Source organism: Urocitellus parryii, chromosome 5 (assembly GCF_045843805.1).
Source record: "Urocitellus parryii isolate mUroPar1 chromosome 5, mUroPar1.hap1, whole genome shotgun sequence".
NCBI classification, from domain to species: Eukaryota; Metazoa; Chordata; class Mammalia; order Rodentia; family Sciuridae; genus Urocitellus; species Urocitellus parryii.
The window spans coordinates 10460279-10477075 of NC_135535.1; the positions used below are offsets into that span (position 1 = coordinate 10460279).

General features: G+C 60.8%; 1 protein-coding gene across 1 annotated transcript; it reads right to left on the reverse strand.

Annotated features, from left to right (window-relative positions):
- Positions 1 to 2178: 2178 nt before the first annotated feature.
- Sh3bp1 (SH3 domain binding protein 1) lies at positions 2179 to 12551 on the reverse strand. Its single transcript, XM_026410184.2, has 18 exons — positions 12493 to 12551; positions 11277 to 11319; positions 10958 to 11062; positions 9855 to 9931; positions 9518 to 9629; positions 9354 to 9430; positions 8782 to 8923; positions 8451 to 8519; positions 8219 to 8309; positions 7736 to 7881; positions 7035 to 7146; positions 6633 to 6714; positions 6478 to 6558; positions 5700 to 5816; positions 5096 to 5193; positions 4663 to 4816; positions 3926 to 4020; positions 2179 to 2841 (listed from the first exon to the last, which is right to left on the reverse strand). Exons 1-18 carry the CDS (start codon positions 12549 to 12551, stop codon positions 2429 to 2431), a joined length of 2073 nt encoding a protein of 690 aa, XP_026265969.2. The 3' UTR covers positions 2179 to 2428.
- Between the last annotated feature and the right edge of the window lie 4246 nt (positions 12552 to 16797).

Consider the following 16797-nt stretch of genomic DNA (forward strand, 5'->3'; position numbering starts at 1 on the left):
GCTGGGCTTCACAGAGATGTCTACATTGTTAAGATAAGTTACAACTGGGCCCATGGTAACAGCGGGCAGGGGGAGGACAGAAAGGGGAGAAGAAGCTCTCCCCTTCTCAGGTGTGGTCCTTTTTTTTTTTTTTTTCTCTCTCTCTCTCCTCTCTCTCTTTTTTTTTTTTTTTTGAGAGAGAGAATTTTTTAAATATTTATTTATTTATTTTTAAGTTATTGGCGGACACAACATCTTTGTATGTGGTGCTGAGGATCGAACCCGGGCCGCACGCATGCCAGGCGAGCGTGCTACCGCTTGAGCCACATCCCCAGCCCCTCAGGTGTGGTCCTTGAAGGGTTAACTTGCCCAGAACAGTGAAAGAAAAAGCTGCTTTGATGTGAACTTGTGCAGACTGTGAGCTTCTGAGCCCCTCCCCTTACACACTGGGTATAAAACTCTGAAACTCCCTGAACTCGGGGTTCAGGGGATTGATTGGTTACAGCAAAAGCTGTGCCCCCTGAACCTGGCTGCAGCCAAACAAAACTGTTTCCTGCTGTCTTCGGTGCCTTGCCACGTCTGTCCCTACAACAGCACCACTGCGCCCAGCTAAAATTTTATTTTGAGGCAAGGTCTCACCAAGTTTCCAAGGCTGGCCTCGAGTTTGCCATCTTGCCTCAGTCTCTCCTGTAGTTGGGATTACAGGCTTGAGCCACTGTGTCTAGCAGTTCGATGACTTTTTAATCATCTATTTAGTTTATTTAAAAATATATATTTATTTTTTAAGTTGTAGTTGGACACAAAACTTTATTTTATTTATTTATACTATTTTTTTTTTTAGTTGTAGTTGGACACAATACTTTTATTTTATTCATTGTATGTGGTGCTGAGGATGGAACCCAGGGCCTTGCACTTGCTAGGCAAGCGCTCTATTGCTGAGCCACAACCCCAGACCAATCTATTTTTGGTACTGGGGAATGAATTTAGGGAAGCCCCCAGTCCATTTTATTTTTTATTTTGAGACAGGGTCTCACTAAATTGCTGTGGGTGCTAAACTGCTGAGGCTGGCCTCAAAACGTTTTTTTTTCTTTTAAAAAATTTGTTCTTTTTAGGTACACATGGCAGTGTATTTTAACATATTATACATACATGGAGTATATCTAATTCTACTTACGATCCCATTCTTGTCCGGTCTCAAACTTGCGATCCTCCTGCCTCAGCCTCCTGAGTAGCTGGGATTAGAGGTGTGGGCCACCGTGTCCACTGGAGGCTTAACCCTTTCTTCTCCTCACCCCCCAGGCCCCCTAGGGGACTCTTTCTATTCCCCAGTGCCCTGGGCCTTTGGCCTCTGACCTTTGCCTGGAATGTTTCTGCTCTTCCTCCACCTTCTCACCTGGCTGGCTCCTGGAGGACTCTCCTTAGAGGCTGCCTCCCCCAGGAATTCTGCCTTGGTGAACCCTCCCCTGAACACACCTCAGGGTCTGTTGGGGGTCCCCCTAACTAGGCTGCTAACACAGGCCTGGGTGCAGCCTGACTTGGGGAGTCAGCGCAGGCCGGCCACACAGCAGCCTTGGGAAGGTTGTGAACGGATCCCTTCCTGCTCCTGGGGAGCCCTGCCTGCCCCCCCGCGGCCCGGGGTGGGGAAATGCAGTAGCAGCACCAGCACTGCCAGGCGTGTCTGTGCACAAGGTGGTGCTTGGTGCTCACAGGAGCGTCCCACTGACCCTCAGAACACCCTCGTGGGGGACTGTCTCTTCCCAGGAATCGGCGTTCCCCCGAAGCTGAGTGGACTGCCCAGCTGTGGGGAACCTCAGACCTCATTCCAGTCCCAGGCCCGCGCCTGGCGGCGTGACCTTAGCAGTCACTTATTTCCAGCCTCCACCTCCTCCCCTGCAGGAGCTAAGGGCATCCCCTCCCCTGGGGGATTGAACAGAGAAGCTGGGGCGGGTGCAGCTAAGCAGGGGCTCTCCCGCTGGCTGCTAGCGTTTCAGACTGGAAGGAAGAAGGGAGCCAGGGGACATGTCATTCTTCCCCTTGATAAAGTGGCTTCTTTATTTTGAGGACAAAAAATAAAAACTATCATTAGGGCAGGGCTCCAGTTTTATCCAAAATAATTTATTGACCTGCCTTATAAAAAATATATTGGCAAGAGAAAAATAAGTCTCATGAGCAGGCAAGCCTGTTCTTCCTTCTGGTGGCTTCCCTGGGACCCTGCCAGAGAGTGAGGAGGCAGGTGGGGGCCCAGGTCCAGGCTGGACAAGGAAAAGGCAATTTCTGGAGGACTGTCCTGAGCCCTCCTGGCCGTGGGGGTGACCCAGTGGGCACAAAGGCACTTGTGGGGGGAAGCTGGAGGTTCTACTCCTTGGGAGGGGCAAGGCTGTCCTGGGAGGTCCAGGCGGGAGGGGACATGGAGGGGACGCGGAGGGCTAGCCAGGGAGGAGCTGCCTGCTCAATCGGTCTCCGAGGCTAGGCCCCTGGGCCGGGGCTGAGGGGGCACAGCTGGGGGAGTGGGGGCCGCAGCTGCAGCCTCAGGGACCCCTCTGTCCCCTGTGGTTGCCCCCAGGTCCGCCTGTGCAGGCAGACTCATGGAGACTGGGTCAGGGGAGGCTGGCCCCGGGGAGGCCAGGCCAGGAGAGGCTGGTGAACGCCGGCTCTGGCGCCGGGCTGGCTGAGGGGGCACAGGGGGCAATGGGGGTGGCACAGTGGGGGCCCGGAGGCTGCTACCCACCAGACGGCGGGGCAGAGCTCGGGGTGTCACAGGGCTGCTGGAGCCAGGGGACAGGGGCGGGGCTGGCGGGGACGAGCGGGTGGCGGAGAGCTGAGGAGGTGGCATGGTGGGCCTGGCTGGCGCCGGGCGCTTGGCTGCGGAGGAAGGAGGAGGACGAGGTCAGTTGGCCACACGCTGCCCCCCTCTGCTGGGGATTCCCAGCTGGCCCCTCCTCTGGTCTCTGTCAAGCTCCTCAGCCCTCCAGACCCTGTGCTGCCACCGGGTTAGAGGAGCAGCCGGGTCCCTCCCTGCTCCTCTGCCACGTCGCCCAGTTTTCTCTCCTCACTGGACTTGTCCTCTGAAACCACCTTGACCCTTTGATCTTTGCTGCTGGTTGCCTGATCCCATCGCTAGAACTGACCCCAGCGTGGCCACCTAATCAGCCCGTGGGGACAGTGCAGGGACGTATCCAATCAACGTGTGCCACCTGTCCCCATGACACTGGGGTCTTGTTCCCCCCTCTCAGAAACTCCGGCTCTCAGAGACCGTCCCCCCCACAGCTCTGACCCCGACGCAGTCGAGGGCTGGGGGAGCCAGGAGGAGGCCTGGACTCTGACCCTAGCTCCACGGGCTGGGACCTGGGGTGACTCTTTTGCCCACTTTGACAAACATCTTCCCCCTCCTCCAGGAAGGTCCCTGCATGGCCTGGCACCTCCTGACACCTCCTGACACTGCTGCGGTGCCTCTCAGCTCCACAGAGTGTACCAGGCGGAAAGCTCCAGAACCCTGGCTGGGAGGGCTTCCCGGGGTTGAATGACCTGCTCCCCAGGCCACCTCAGCCAGGTTGACAGGTGAACAAACCAGAGGTGCCCAGGCCCTCCCCCTCCCCTTTGAAGACGCCCCTCTGCCCTCCGGGGTCTGGGGCTTCTGGGGCCCGGGACACACCCAGGCTCACGCTGCCTAACCGAGCCCCACTCCCCCTGCAGCCCGGCTCATTCCCACACAGCCTCCCCGGGTAGGTGCGGTCACTGTGCCACCTCACAGAAGATGAGGCTGAGGCCCAGGCAGATGATGTCACCTGCCTAAGGTCACAGAACTGGAATTTGACCCTGGACTGCCCAGGTGGCAAATGTGGGCTTCTGGCCACCTCTGTTCCTGGCCCCTGTGGTCTAAGAGCTGGGCTGGACTGGGGCTGCCCACCCTCTGTCCCCTTCTCTGCCTAGACCCCAGGTAACTCACTCCTCCGAGCCGTGTCCTCTGCTGGGGCAGCTGTCTCTGGGGGGCTCCTGTTGACCTTGGGGGAGGCTGGTCGGGGTGGGGCCTCAGCCTCTGTCCTGCCACAGGAAGGAGAGGAGCAGGGTCAAGCTGGCCTGTGTCCCAGAAGTCACCCGGATCCTGGGGAGACTCAGGCAGAGTGGGTCCCCCAGTTCACTCCCGTCACCTTGTGGCTGTGCTGGGGATGTGTCCCCAGGTCAGATCTCCTTGGGAAGATGCTTCTGGCATGGGCCAGGGTTTGTGGCCTCTGAGTCCCTGCCTGCCGTGTGACCTTGTGGCCTGGAATAAGAGCTCTAAGGGCAGTGTTTGCCGGGCTCATCTGAGGACCTTTAAGGTGTGGACCCGGCCATCTGCTGGACCTGAGTGCTCCCTGCTGGGTTATGGAGGCCGCATGCCCACGGTCGCTTCCAGATTTAAAGGAGCAGGGAGAAGACTAGAAGGTGTAAACCGATTCTAGAAAAGTCTCCTCCCAGTTTCCTAAATCCCCAGGGCCTGAAGCGTGCTCGGCACACGGCAGGTGCTTCATCAACACCACACAAGGGGATGGGAGGCTGAGGAGCATGGCCTCGGTCTCCGTCACCCCCTCCTCTTGGGAGACCAGGCTCGGGGCTGAAAATGCTGTAGTCACGTGTTTCCCACATCCGGAGGTGCCTCGCTGAGGCTGCAGGGCGGCAGGGGGCCAGGCATGCTCCTCCTCTCACCTTTCCTTGGGGGCCATTGAAGCTGGGGCTGGGGCCAGGGCGGCAGCTGGGGTGGGCACAGCAACAGGTGGCAGCTCCTCGGACGCAGGCCTGTGGCTGACCTTGTCCTGAGGGGCGAGGGCTGAGAAGAGGCCTGACACGTTGAAGTTGACGTCTGGAGACGGGAGGAGCAGGTCTTGAGATCAGGTCTCCGCCGGCCTCTCAGGGTCAGGGCCACCCTCCCTTCCTGTGAAGGACCTGGCTTCACCTCCCACCCCACGTGAGCTTGGTGACAGTCCCAAGAGGTCGATAGGATCACCCCCATTGCTCAGAAGAGAGACTGAGGCTCGGGGTAGAGGAGGCTCCGGATGAGCTCCCGGGGACTGAGGCCGGTCTCGGGGCCCAGGGCTGGGAGGCAGGTGACCATGGAGGCCTTCCCGAGGACAGCACTCACCTCCGGGGAAGAGGGTGTCTGCGTTCTGGATCAGCGCCTCGACCACGCCCACCACCTGGATGGAAGACACGGAGGCGGCGTCCAGCTGGGCCTGGTCCCTGGCACAACACGGGGGATGCAGAGGGTCATCCACTAGGTATCATTTCAGTGGCCCCAACTCTGGCCCTGTGCTGGGCACTGGGGACACACGGATGAAGTCCCAATTCTCAGAAAGCTCAGAGACCATCCGTTGAAGGCAAACGGATCACGTCCCTGTCCTTCACCCATGACAGACATCACTAGTCGATCACTTCCCCACAAGTCTTGGGTCCACAGGGTAACTCCCCAAGGCCCGTCTGGATGGTGGGGTGGAGAGGGAACAGGAGCTCTGGACTCCCAGCTGCGGCACCAGGCTGTCAACCACCCATGACCGCCAGTCCCCAGAATGCCTGTTTCCAAAGCTCTGTGGGGTCCCTAGTCCCTTTGGGCTTCTCCTCACAGCAGACTTGGGAATAGGAGCTGCCCAACCCACTCCACGGTGGAGAAACTGAGGCCCAGCAAGGTAAAGAGCAGGTGGCTGGGGAGGGGACTGCTCCCTCCTGGTGCCCCGGCCCTCGGCCCTCACCCTTCCTTCTCAGGCGGCCACAGTAGGTTGGGCCCCAGGACGATGGCGATGTTGCTGGGCGTCATCTTGTTCACCTCCTGCTCCTCGGCCAGCCGTGCCAGGAACTTCATCAGGTACCTGGGGCAGGAGGCTGGCTTGGGCCACGGACACCCGCCGGTGCCCCTAAGTCCCGAGGACTTCCCCGCCCAGGGGTTCCACACAGGGGGCTTCACGGGGATCTTTGTTGTCTCACTCTTACAGTCCTGGGGGTTGAACCCAGGGCCGCTCTGCCACCGAACCACGTCCCCAGCCCTTTTTAGTTTTTATTTAGAGACTGGGTCTTACTAAGGTGCTTAGAGCCTTGCTAAAAAGTTGCCGAGGCTGGCTTTGAACCTGAGATCCTCCTGCCTCAGCCTCCCGAGCCACTAGGATCACAGGTGTGCGCCACCGCGCCTGGCTGATTTTAAACGTTTTAATAGTTTAGCTGGCCCACAGTGGAGGGCCAACTGTGTTGACAAGGGCTAGGAAGAGAGTCCTCCCAGCTACCCTTGAGGCAGGGACTTAATGACCAGGTGCTGACACCAAGTTTCTTGCCCAGGGCCAGCAGTGGCAGGGGCGTGGCTTAGGGGTGTAGGTTTCGTTTATTTCAATAATAGTATTAAATATATATATATCTCCACACTACTGCTTGGGCCCAGTGACAGACCTGGACGGAGGCCTGGGGCTCCCGAGTCCCAGCTAGTCTCTGGGACTAGACTCAACTTGGGGACGGCCAGAGGTGGCGGTGGCCCGGGCTCACCTGAGGTTGCTGAGGTTCTCCTGGGGCAGGCGGCGGCACGCTTCTCGGAGGGCCTCCAGCCGGGCCGCAGGCTCCTTCAGGCTGAGGAGGGAGGGCAGCCGGTGAGCCCAAGGCTGAGCCTCTGTAGGCGCCTCCTCTCCACCCCAAGTCCTCACCTGGCTGCCCTCATCCAGTCATCGTAGAGGTCAAAGGTCATCAGGGGCTCTGGCAGCTCCCGAAGGTAGGACTTGAGGGCACCTGGCAGGAGCAGGGTAAGTTCAGAGGCAGCCCCCAAATGACCTCTCTGCACCCCCAGGGCCCAGCTCTCTGCGTGTCCCATGGACATGTCCAGGCCTGAGAGTTTCTTGGGGCCTCAGACCCGTTTGGCAAAATGTTTAGTGATCTTGATGCTGGGAAAATGTACTTCAGGGCGGTCACCACCAACAGGAGCCCCAAGTGTCCTTGGGTGTCCTCTTGGTGAAGAGAGATCTTAAAGCCAAACTGTCAGGGATCATCTCAGGCAGCTGTGCCCCGTCCCCGTGTCCCCGCTCCTGCCCAGGGCTCCCTCCAGCAGGCACCTGCCACGGCGTGGGGGTCTGAGCAGAACGCCTCCAGGCCTCGGGGGTCCGAGGCCATCGTCTGCTTGAGGCGCTTCAGCACCGAGGCCCCAGCGGCCAGACGGAAGAGGCCCTGGGGGGCAAGAGCGGCAGGTGAGGGTGGAGAGGGGGCCGGCAGGGCGACAGGCTGGTGGCCGGGAGGCCCTCACTGGCCTGGGAGTCCCCGCCGGCTGGCGGGCGGGTGCACAACACAGGGTCTATGAACCTTCCAACTCTCAAGGCCCATAATTCTGAGCAAGAGGCAGGGTTGAACCCGAGGGGGGAGCTGGGAAAGCTGGAGACAGGAGTCTGGCGAGAAGCAGGGCTGAGAGGGCCAAGGTACCCACAATGCTAAGGTGCAGGAGACAGATACGGGCCAGCATGTGACAGTGACGGCACTGTGGAGCTCCTGGCAGCAATGACACCTCCTTGTGTGACTCTGGGCAGGTTTTCCTCTTTGCCTCCATTTCCCCCTTGCAAAATAGAGCCAAATGGTCTCCCTCCCAGGGCAGGAGGGGCATTAAGTGGAGCATCATTACGTGGAGGCTGTCGGTTCCGTAGTAGGAGTCCGGGCCTTCTCTGGGGACCTGTGCTCTAACCGGGGAATGACAGCCCCAGGACAGGGCTGCCTAACAGTCCCAATGCTAAATCCTAAAGGCCCCCCGCTGCCCCAGTGGTCCCACCTCTTCCTGCATGCCCTCAGAGAGCAGCATCAGGACGCAGGCCTCGATTGGCAGGGCAATGTCCCGGCCCAGCTCTTGCAGGTGGCTTGCCAGTGACACCCCATACACCCTGGAGAAGGGGGTGGCCGTCATCGAAGGGGAGGGGTCTGCAGGGAGGAGACAGGTCAGAGGCCCAGGGTGGACAGGCACCCCAGTACCCTCAAGGTGGTATCACCTTACCCCTTACTCCACACACACACTGAAAGCACCCAGGATACTTCCTGAACTGGCCACTGCCTCTGCCTAGGCCAGGCCCCTCTCCTCCCTCTGACTCCTAGGCTCACAGTGGCTGGAGCAACCCGTCCACACAAACCCGACCCAGACTGCCCCTGCTCCAAACTCAACCATGGCTCCCTATTGCCCTTCAGGATGGGGTGCAAGCTTCTTAACTGGCTCTGGGCAGGGCACAGTTGGGGGTGTGGGGTTGGCCAGCCATGTCTCCACCTGCTTGACTGTGATTGTCCCTCAGCTCAGCCAGGGCTGTGTCCAGTGAAGTCAGCGACCTGCGATGATAATCAGCCTGAATCTCCAGGAGCTGTGGGGACAGACAGACATCCCCGAGGGAAGTGAGGGAAGCTGAGAAAGATCCACAGAGCGGATCCCCTGCCCCACCGCAGGCCCTGGCCCTTCCTCCACCTGCCGAGCGGCAGATGGCCAAGCCGGGCCTTGGACTCACATGAATGAAGTAGTTGGCATATGAGTCCTCCTTGGTGGCAAAGTGGTACAGATCCGCCAAGTACTCATCCTTGGGACAGAGAGGGGAGGGCGTATGCCAGGTGAGGCTGGGGACAATCGTCCCGTCACTCACTCATCAGCAGACACACCGCGTCCCGCCTCCCGGGGGTTGGCATGGTGCAGACAGTGGTGCCCACGAGGTGGTGGCCGAGCAGATTCTGCCTGGATCCCAGCTCTGCCGCCTTGGAGAATCAGGTCACTTCTCTGAGCTTCCTTTCCTCATCTGTGAATGGGGACAGTCCCACGCTGCCACCCCGAGCCCGGTGCCTCACCTTGCACTGCTCCACCTTCCTCTTCAGCTCCTCCTCCTCCTCCTTGAGCGTCTCCACCTTGTTGGCTGTGGTGGGGTGGCCGTGGCCGCCTGGGCCGCCGAGGCCTTGACTGCTGCCTGAGTTCTTGGCGGCCTGGCTGAGCCTGGGGGTGATCCCAACGGGGGGTGGTCACCAGCCCCACGGCGTGTCCAGAGCCAAGGGTCCCCTCCGCCCACCTGACCACACGGCATTCTAGGGTTGGCAGACACGAATCCTGGGCCTCTTCCTGGCTTGGGTGAGAGTGCTCTGGGGCGACCCCTGGTGTTGGGTGTGGTGATGACAACCACTAAACAGGATGGGCCTCCTGCCATTCAGGGATCTTGGAGATTGCAGATATCCTAGGGGTCACCGTGACACTGGGTTCCCCGTGACACTGGCTGTCACCAGCACGTACACAGCCTCTCATGTACCCTCCCCACATGTGTTCCCACGGACCAGCCATGGGCCCAAGCACACACTACCCAGTGGGCCCTGCAGTCTCCTAGTGTGGCAGGGGTCTCAGAGCTGTGGCCTGACCCAGGCCCGGGCCCTACCTGCTCTTGAGGGTGTTCCAGTCGGAGACCAGCTTCTGCAGGCTTTTCTTGTGCTTCAGGATGGTTGGCAGCTCCTCCTGCGGCAGGGAGGGGAAGGTTCAGTGGGTAGAGGGAGGGAGCTGGGAGCTGGGGAGGGTGGGACCTGGCGCAGGGGACAGGGTCACCTCACTCAGCCTGCTGAGTGGCTGCAGGACATCCCTCTCCAGGGTCATCTCAAACTCGGCCAGGATGCGGGCCAGCTGGTTCTGGATGACACAGCTCATCTCCAAGGCCTTCCTGTGGAACAGCGCCCATGGGCCAGAGTCCCGCGGCCCTCGCTCCGCCTGGAAGCACTTGGTGGGACCCCCCTCCAGGCTCTCTCAGGCCTGGCCACCCTCACCAGATGGGACCCTGTCCCCAGCCGGTCATCTTTTGGTGTGAATGCTCTTGCGACCTGGACCCCTCCCAACCTAGGATCACTTTCCAGTATCCTCAGATGAGGCTGGGGTCCTCTCTGCTCACCCCATGCTGGAATCGGGGTCCAGCTCCTTGAAGCTCTCGGCCATGGTGGTGGACAGGGCCATGAGGGGAAGCTTCTTCTGCAGGGAATGTGGGGTGGGCTGTGAGCATGAGGGCACCTGCCCCCCCCCCCCCGCCTGAGCTCCCTCGGGCAAGCCCCAGGCAGAGGGGAGGGAACCCAGGAGGGCCAGACACAGGGGGTAGTGAAGACTGAATGACAGGGACGAACAGGTGACGTCTCCCTATAACCACGTACAGAACCCCCCATCTGAGGTCCCCTTCCCTCCCTTCTAGAAGTCACCTAACTGGGCAGGAAGGAATCCCAAAGTCCCATCAAGGACTAGGAAACTACTGCACAGAGAGGGTAGGGAACTTACCCAAGGTCACACAGTTGGAGGGAAAAAAAGGAGGAGCTAGCCTTGGAGTGGGACTCTTTCCCCTGCCCCAGGGTGTAACAGTTGGCTGACCTGGCCACCTCTGAGTGCTGAGCTCAAACCTGCCATGGCACCCTCTTGCCAACCCCATGTTCTGGCCACATTAGATTGTTGACTGACTCCCCCACTCTCCCACCTGGAGTGACAGACAGCACCTAGCTTTGGGATCAGAGACCAAAGGTCAGACCGGACTTCTGTCCCTTGCTAGTTGTGTGATCTTAGGTGAGGGACTTTAAGCCTATTTTCCTCATGTGTAAATAGCATCTCCTGCTGGGGCTCTCAGCCCCCCGTGAGACAGGCTTGATCATGTCTTAGCAGCAGAGTGGCATCGAGGGATCAAGATAATACCAGCAAGTGTCCCTCAAAATCCAGCATGAAGGCCACTCCCTCCAGAGGCTGCCCAGGGAGACTGCTCTGTGAGCTGATTGGACAGAAAGGTTCAGGTGCTGTCAGAGGCCAGCGGGGGCCACAGGGATGGTGCAGAGGGGCAGGGCGAGGAAGGGATGCGGAAGCCAGGGCTTTCAGGAGTGAGGTACCTCCCCAGGGCCTTGGGACAGCAGTCTCTTGACCTAGGTGCAGAGGTTCACACTGGCAAGGGAGAGCCCAGCCCTGACCTTGCCCCTGCACTGGACAGAAACCTCCGCCTGGGTCCTCCCAGGAACCCCCACTCACCACCCGCTTGTCCATGTCGGCCCCACTCTGGCCCTGCAGACAGGCCTGCAGCCGTTTGTGGACATTGTGGGCTGCTCGCTTGGCGGGCTCTAGGCGCTGCTCCACCTGCGAGGGAGAGGTGGCTGTGGGCCGGGGTGGCTGTCCTCCCTCACTGCCCTGCTGCCTCCCTAGAGCAGAAACTGCCTTCTCTTTCCTCCTCCTGCGACCCCGCAGCCAACAGCAAGGGGAACGACTCCAATGGGGCCCAGCCAGTGTCCCCAAGGGCCTTTCTGAGGCAGCCTGCTCAGGCCTGCCTCCCTCAGCGGGCCCAGGCACGTACCTGCAGCAGGTCCTCACCCAGGAACTCGGCAGTCTCAGGAGTGCTGCGGGGAGGGGACAGTTGATGTGAAGCAGGTTCAGAAACCCCTGCCTCCCTGCCCCACCCCCCACAGGGCGCCTGGACCCCAGTGGCTTCCAGTGCCCCTCCCAGGTGGGGCCACGCTGGGTGGCCTGCCTGCCTCATCCCAGTTGGAGCACATTCCAAGGGGTGGAAGAGGATACATGACTTCCTCCTCCACCCGGGGCTGTGTCCTGAGTGGGTGGGAGGGCCACAGGGCCCGGCTGTGGGTGGCAGGGGCAAGGCCTCTCTTCTGCCCGCCTTGCAGACTGTCAGCCTGCCCGGAAAGAGGAGGCCTAGGCTGGCCCCAGAATGGGAAGTGTGGGAGCAGGGACTTCTGGGCTGTTGGGCACAGGAGACTCTGGACAGTAGCTGTGGGCAGGGGCGGGCAGCCTCTGGGTCCCCGCTGGGGGACACACAGGGACGCTGAGGCCCCTCGCAGGGTGGCCTGGCTGCCCAGGCGCACACAGGCGATTGTGCCAGTGTGAGACTAGAACTGGTCTCTGGACACGCGGTCCCTTCCCCTGGGACCACAGAATGGGGAACTCAGCTGGGGAAGGAGCAGAGGACAGGCCTTCAGAGGCTCCCCAAACTTCCGGCCTCTGCTCCGGCAGCTCAGGAGCTGGGGGAGGGCACCAGGAGACCAGGGGACATTTCCACCTGAGCTGGAGAAAAGCAGAAGCAGGACCAAGAAGCAGGAGGCCTATGGGCAGGAGGAGGGGACAGGAGGGGGCAGGACAGGGACAGCGGCTTCTCTCCAGACCAGGACAGGGTCTGTTCCCCTGCCGCAAGTTCTGGGTCCCTCCCCCACCTAACAGCCAGAAGTGGTTAACTGTCCCCATTGTCCGGAGGGCACAAGTGAGGTCAGGGAGGACGATCACTCCGAGGCTGCGGAGGCAGAGAAGAGCCAGGTCCCTGGTCAGGGCGGTCTCCCCCGCGCAGCCCCCTCCAATCGGGGCTGGGGCGCCCCTTCCCCAGAGGCCAGCTCTGCCCGGGAGTCAGCCGCCTCGGTGGGGAGGAGAGGGCAGGGTTCTAGCGGCTGGGGGGCGGCTGCCCAGCTGTCCCTGCCTCCCCCACCCGTCCCCCACCCGTCCCCCACTCTCCGCGCCCTCTCGGGTCCTGCGGGGCGAGAGCGGGGCTGGAAGCGGGTGACACTCACCGTCCCAAGCTGCCCGTCTGGGCCAGCTGCCGCATGCGGTGCAGCTGCCGCTTCATCATCGTGGGGCCGGCCTGGGCGCGGGGTCGCGGCGGGGGTCGGGGCGGGCGCCGGCGCTGCCTCCCGCGCCGCCTGGCCCGGATGGGTGGGCGGCGCTCGGCTTCCTGGGCCGCGCGCCCCGGCTGCCTCCTCCCGCCGACTCCGCCCCCGGCCCCCAGGTCACTCCTCTCTCCAAGTTGTCGTCCCGCTCTCCCTGGGCTTCCGGGCCCCCCACGACCCTCGCTCGGCCGCCCCGCGAGTGTCCCGCCGGCCGGCCGCCCGCGGTCCCCAGGTCGTGCGCCCGGCTCCTCCCCGCCCGCCTGGCCCCGCCCGTGGCGGGAAGCAGGTAAGCTGCGGCCGCCACCGCCCTCCGTCGCGCGGGCCTTGGGTACAAACAACCTTTGCACCCCTCTCAAGGAAAAGGAGGGCTGCGCGGCTGGGAGGGAGGCCCAGGACAGGGGCCTCTCTGACCCGTGCTGTCCCTGGGGCCGGCAGAGGGATGTGGCCCCGGCTCCCTGTCCCGGAGCACCTCTGACCCGGCTGCCCCTGCTGGCTGGCGAGCTGGGAGCTTTGACTTCTGGGACCACCGGCTGCTGTTACCCTGGGACAAGTCCCTGGCACTCTGCACCCTAGTCCCTAGTGCACTGCTGTCTTGACCCCCCCCCCCATCTGCTCCTCCAGCCTCCCAATTCCTGCTTTTGTCCCCCTGTGGGGGACCTCAGCAGGGACAATTTCTTGCATCTGTAAAGCCCCTTCTCCTCTCATTCCTCCTGGCAAATGTCCCCAACTCCTGCCCTTGGCTTTTTGTAAGTCGGTGATGTGGGCGCTGTTTCCCCGGAGTCAGCTCTTTGGCCTGCCCAGCAGGTACTCTGGTTATACAGGACAAGAGCCACTGAGAAAGGGCTGTCATTTCCCTTCCCAATGTGGCCAGCAGGCATCAGGGGAGGGGGTGTGGGAGAGGCCCCAGCTCCCTCCACTTCATGAAGTCAGTTTCTGTTCTGTTCCAGCTCTGCCCAGCACCTACTGTCTGTGGTGGACAGACGGGCACTCCCCAAAGGGAACACCTTGGCTTCAGACATCTCCACATTCCTGGTGCCCAGAACAGGGCCTCACTGGAAACTGGCTGCCCCTCCAGTCCCTGAAGGAGGGTCTGGCAGGCCCCATGGAGGCTGGAGGAGCTGAGATGGAACCCAGCAGCTGCTCCCAGCTGGGAGCCCACCTGAGTGGAATCCTGGCTCCAGGATCAAAGGCTCAGGTCTGGGTGAGGGGATCCCTCCCCACCTCCTTTCCCCCACAGGAAGGCTGCTGGCCAGGGATCCTGGGGAGGGTGTGGGGAAGCCCTGGTGAGCAGAGTGCATATTGTGGGCCTGGGTTTGGATGTCGGGGTTCTGGTCCTTCCCTTCCACCTTTCCCACTAGCCAGATCCTAGAACTTCCTTGTGGCTCTGTTTTCTTGTCTCTGCAATGGGCACAGCCTGTTGTTTTTTTTTTTTTTTTTTTTTTTTTTTTTTTTTTTGAGAGAGAGAGAGAGAGAGAGAGAGGGAGAGAAATTTTTAATGTTTATTTTTTAGTTCTCGGCGGACACAACATCTTTGTTGGTATGTGGTACTGAGGATCGAACCCGGGCCGCACGCATGCCAGGCGAGCGCGCTACCGCTTGAGCCACATCCCCAGCCCCAAGGGCACAGCCTGTTGGGCACAGCCTTGGGAAGCTGAAGATTCCCAGGCTGGCAGCCTGACCTCGGGTGCCAGCTCTCCCACCCTGGGGAAGTCTCTGGACTCCGCCATGCTCCTGTCCTCTTCCAGCTCAAACTCCAGCCCAAACCACATCGGACTTGGGCTTGTCCAGCTGCTCATCTGGTCTGAAGGTTCCTGAGGGTGAGGCCTGGCTTGGTCTAGGAGGGGACCGGTCCACATGGACTTAGCTGCAGCTTCTGTGGAAACAGCCAGCATCGTATCAGGCTGTCCCCTCTAGCCAGGGATCCAGGTTCCCCTCTAGCCGGACCCAGGAGACTTCTGGTTCTGACCTGGCCTGGGCTCTGTACCTCTTGACTGGACGACTGGTGTCATCAGCAGCTGGGCACCGGTGTGTTTTAGGGCCTCTCATGTCACACGGGGCTGTTGAGTCATAGAAGGCTGGAAGCCCCAGAGCTTGGGTCTGAAGCTGTCCTTGGAAAGATGTTGTGATCAGATGCGGTTTCCATCAGTGAACGCTGGGATCACTGGGATTGTGGAATTTTTAGAAACTGCAGGTGTGGGGTCTGGGGATATGGCTCAGTTGGTAGAGTGCTGGCTTCACATGCACAAGGCCCTGGGTTCAATCCCCAGCACCACAAAAACAAGACAAAAAGAAATGCAGGTGCGGAAAGGCCTCAGACCAGCTGACCCCTCCCACGTCCCTTTCCTAACCAAGGGGCCTGTGACTTACCTGGCTCTACACCAGGTTGTGTCTCCTCCTGGGGGGAGTCCTGGCACTCATCCGGCCCATGCAGGATCCCTGGGAGCCCAGCCCACCCGAATGGCAAGAGAGGACCTGGCATCAACCACTGTGAGGATAGAGCTGTAGGGGGCCATGGAGCGGGTGGGCCCAGCTTCACCTCTCAATCTTGCCCAAGATGGTTCACCCCCTGCCTCGGTGTCCCCATGGTAAGATGGACCATGGGGCCTGGGAGGCTTAAAGGGATTAATGTGGAAAATGCTTAGAAAAGTACCTGGCCATTTCTGGTTTCCTTTGTTTTCCAGCCCGCCGAAAGCCCAGTGGAAGGAGCCCTCACCCCACTCCGCCTAGGTCGCCCTTGAGATGAGTCTGCTGCCTCCACAGTCCTTAGCACATCCCCCAGTGAGCTTTGTCTTTGTCCCCATTTTACAGATGAGATGGCTGCTGCTGGCCCAGGGCCCCTTGCTGGCTGAGTGGCAGAGGGCAGATGTCAGCCCCAAAGCCCACAGTTGCTTTCCTTTCCGTGGTGGCAACGCCTGGAAACTCCGTTAGTACTGGCCCTCGCCCCTGCTTCAACCTGTGGCCACTTGGAGGGGCCCCACGGTCTTGGCACGGATTTTCCTGCACCAACAGAGAGGTGTCTGTGGGGAGGAGGGTGCAGGCGGGGCAGTGGCTGCTGTGAGGTCGGCAGCGGCGGGGGCAGCATCCCATCTGAGACACTTGTACAAATTGCTGGTTTGTGGTCAGCCCGGCACTGCGCTGTGTGGCCTCTGCCCAGAGCAGCTGGGCACTGGTGTGCTCTCTGGGATTCTAGAACTCCTTCACCCTTGCTCCCAGCCAAAGGGCTTTCCAGGAACCCTCAGGTGGGGCTGAGGCACAAGGCCTCCCATCAGTAGCCCCAGGATAGTGTGTGCCCTTGCTCCAGAGGACCACAGTCAGGGCTGAGAGAGGCTGGAGGAGCAGGCTCTGGGGCCGGGAGTGCCGTGCGCCTGGTGGCCAGCTCCTCTCTAGACTGTTGGTGCAGACTCCAGGCCCTGCATGTGTGACCTCCGGAGCTGGCCCAAGCCTCAGTTCCTGTCTTCCCAGGGGAGTTGAGACTTCATGGAGGGGCTACAGGTGTGGCCTCAGGCCAGGCTGGCCTCCTGGGTCCTGCGCCCTGGCTAGGGGGCTGCGGAGACTGAGGGAGCGGGGGAGGGCTCCCGTTGCTCTTGGCGTCTGAACAGGTGAGCGGTTTGCTGTGGTTACTAAGACTAACTGCTGCCCTGGCCTAATGGTGGCTGGAGTGTGGCTTCCATGTCGGGAAGTCCCATGGTCTTGACATGGTGGTGGGGGTCACCCTTCAGAAGAAGAGCTGCTTCCCCTGAGCACCCTGCCCAGCTCAACTCCAGGCCTGCCTGAAGCCACACAGGGCCTTCCAGGCAGTGGGGACAAGAGCCCGTCCTCTGGTCAGAACCTGCTGGGACCCTCAGACTGCTATTAGCCCATGTCCTGCCCTGCCCCACCCCTAGGGTGCCAGCGTGAGCTGAGGACCGGGCCTGCCTTGCACCGGGGCACCCCAACAAGACTGGCCTGGTGGGCAGCCATGGTGGACAAGGACAGGAGGGCAGAAGGTCTGAGGTTGAAGGGATTCCCTGTCCCTTAACTGCCTGGGTCCTTTGACTCTGGGACTCTTCTGAAGGGCCTTTAGGCCCAGTGGGTCCCTCCCACCTTTTCAAACAAGAGACCTCAGGGCCAGAAAGGGAAGCACATCCAATCGTCACACGGCAGGCCAGCCCCAGCACGGCAGCTGGAACCAGCCCCAACTCTAAGCCCACCATGCTGTCTCCAAGCCAA

Coding starts and splice junctions, on each gene's coding strand:
- Sh3bp1 (XM_026410184.2), bottom strand. CDS start 12,551: ATGATGAAGCGGCAGCTGCACCGCATGCGGCAGCTGGCCCAGACGGGC. Junction 11,063..11,276: donor TGGGTGAGGACCTGCTGCAG/GTACGTGCCTGG, acceptor TCTCCCTCGCAG/GTGGAGCAGCGCCTAGAGCC. Junction 9,932..10,957: donor CCGACATGGACAAGCGGGTG/GTGAGTGGGGGT, acceptor CATTCCCTGCAG/AAGAAGCTTCCCCTCATGGC.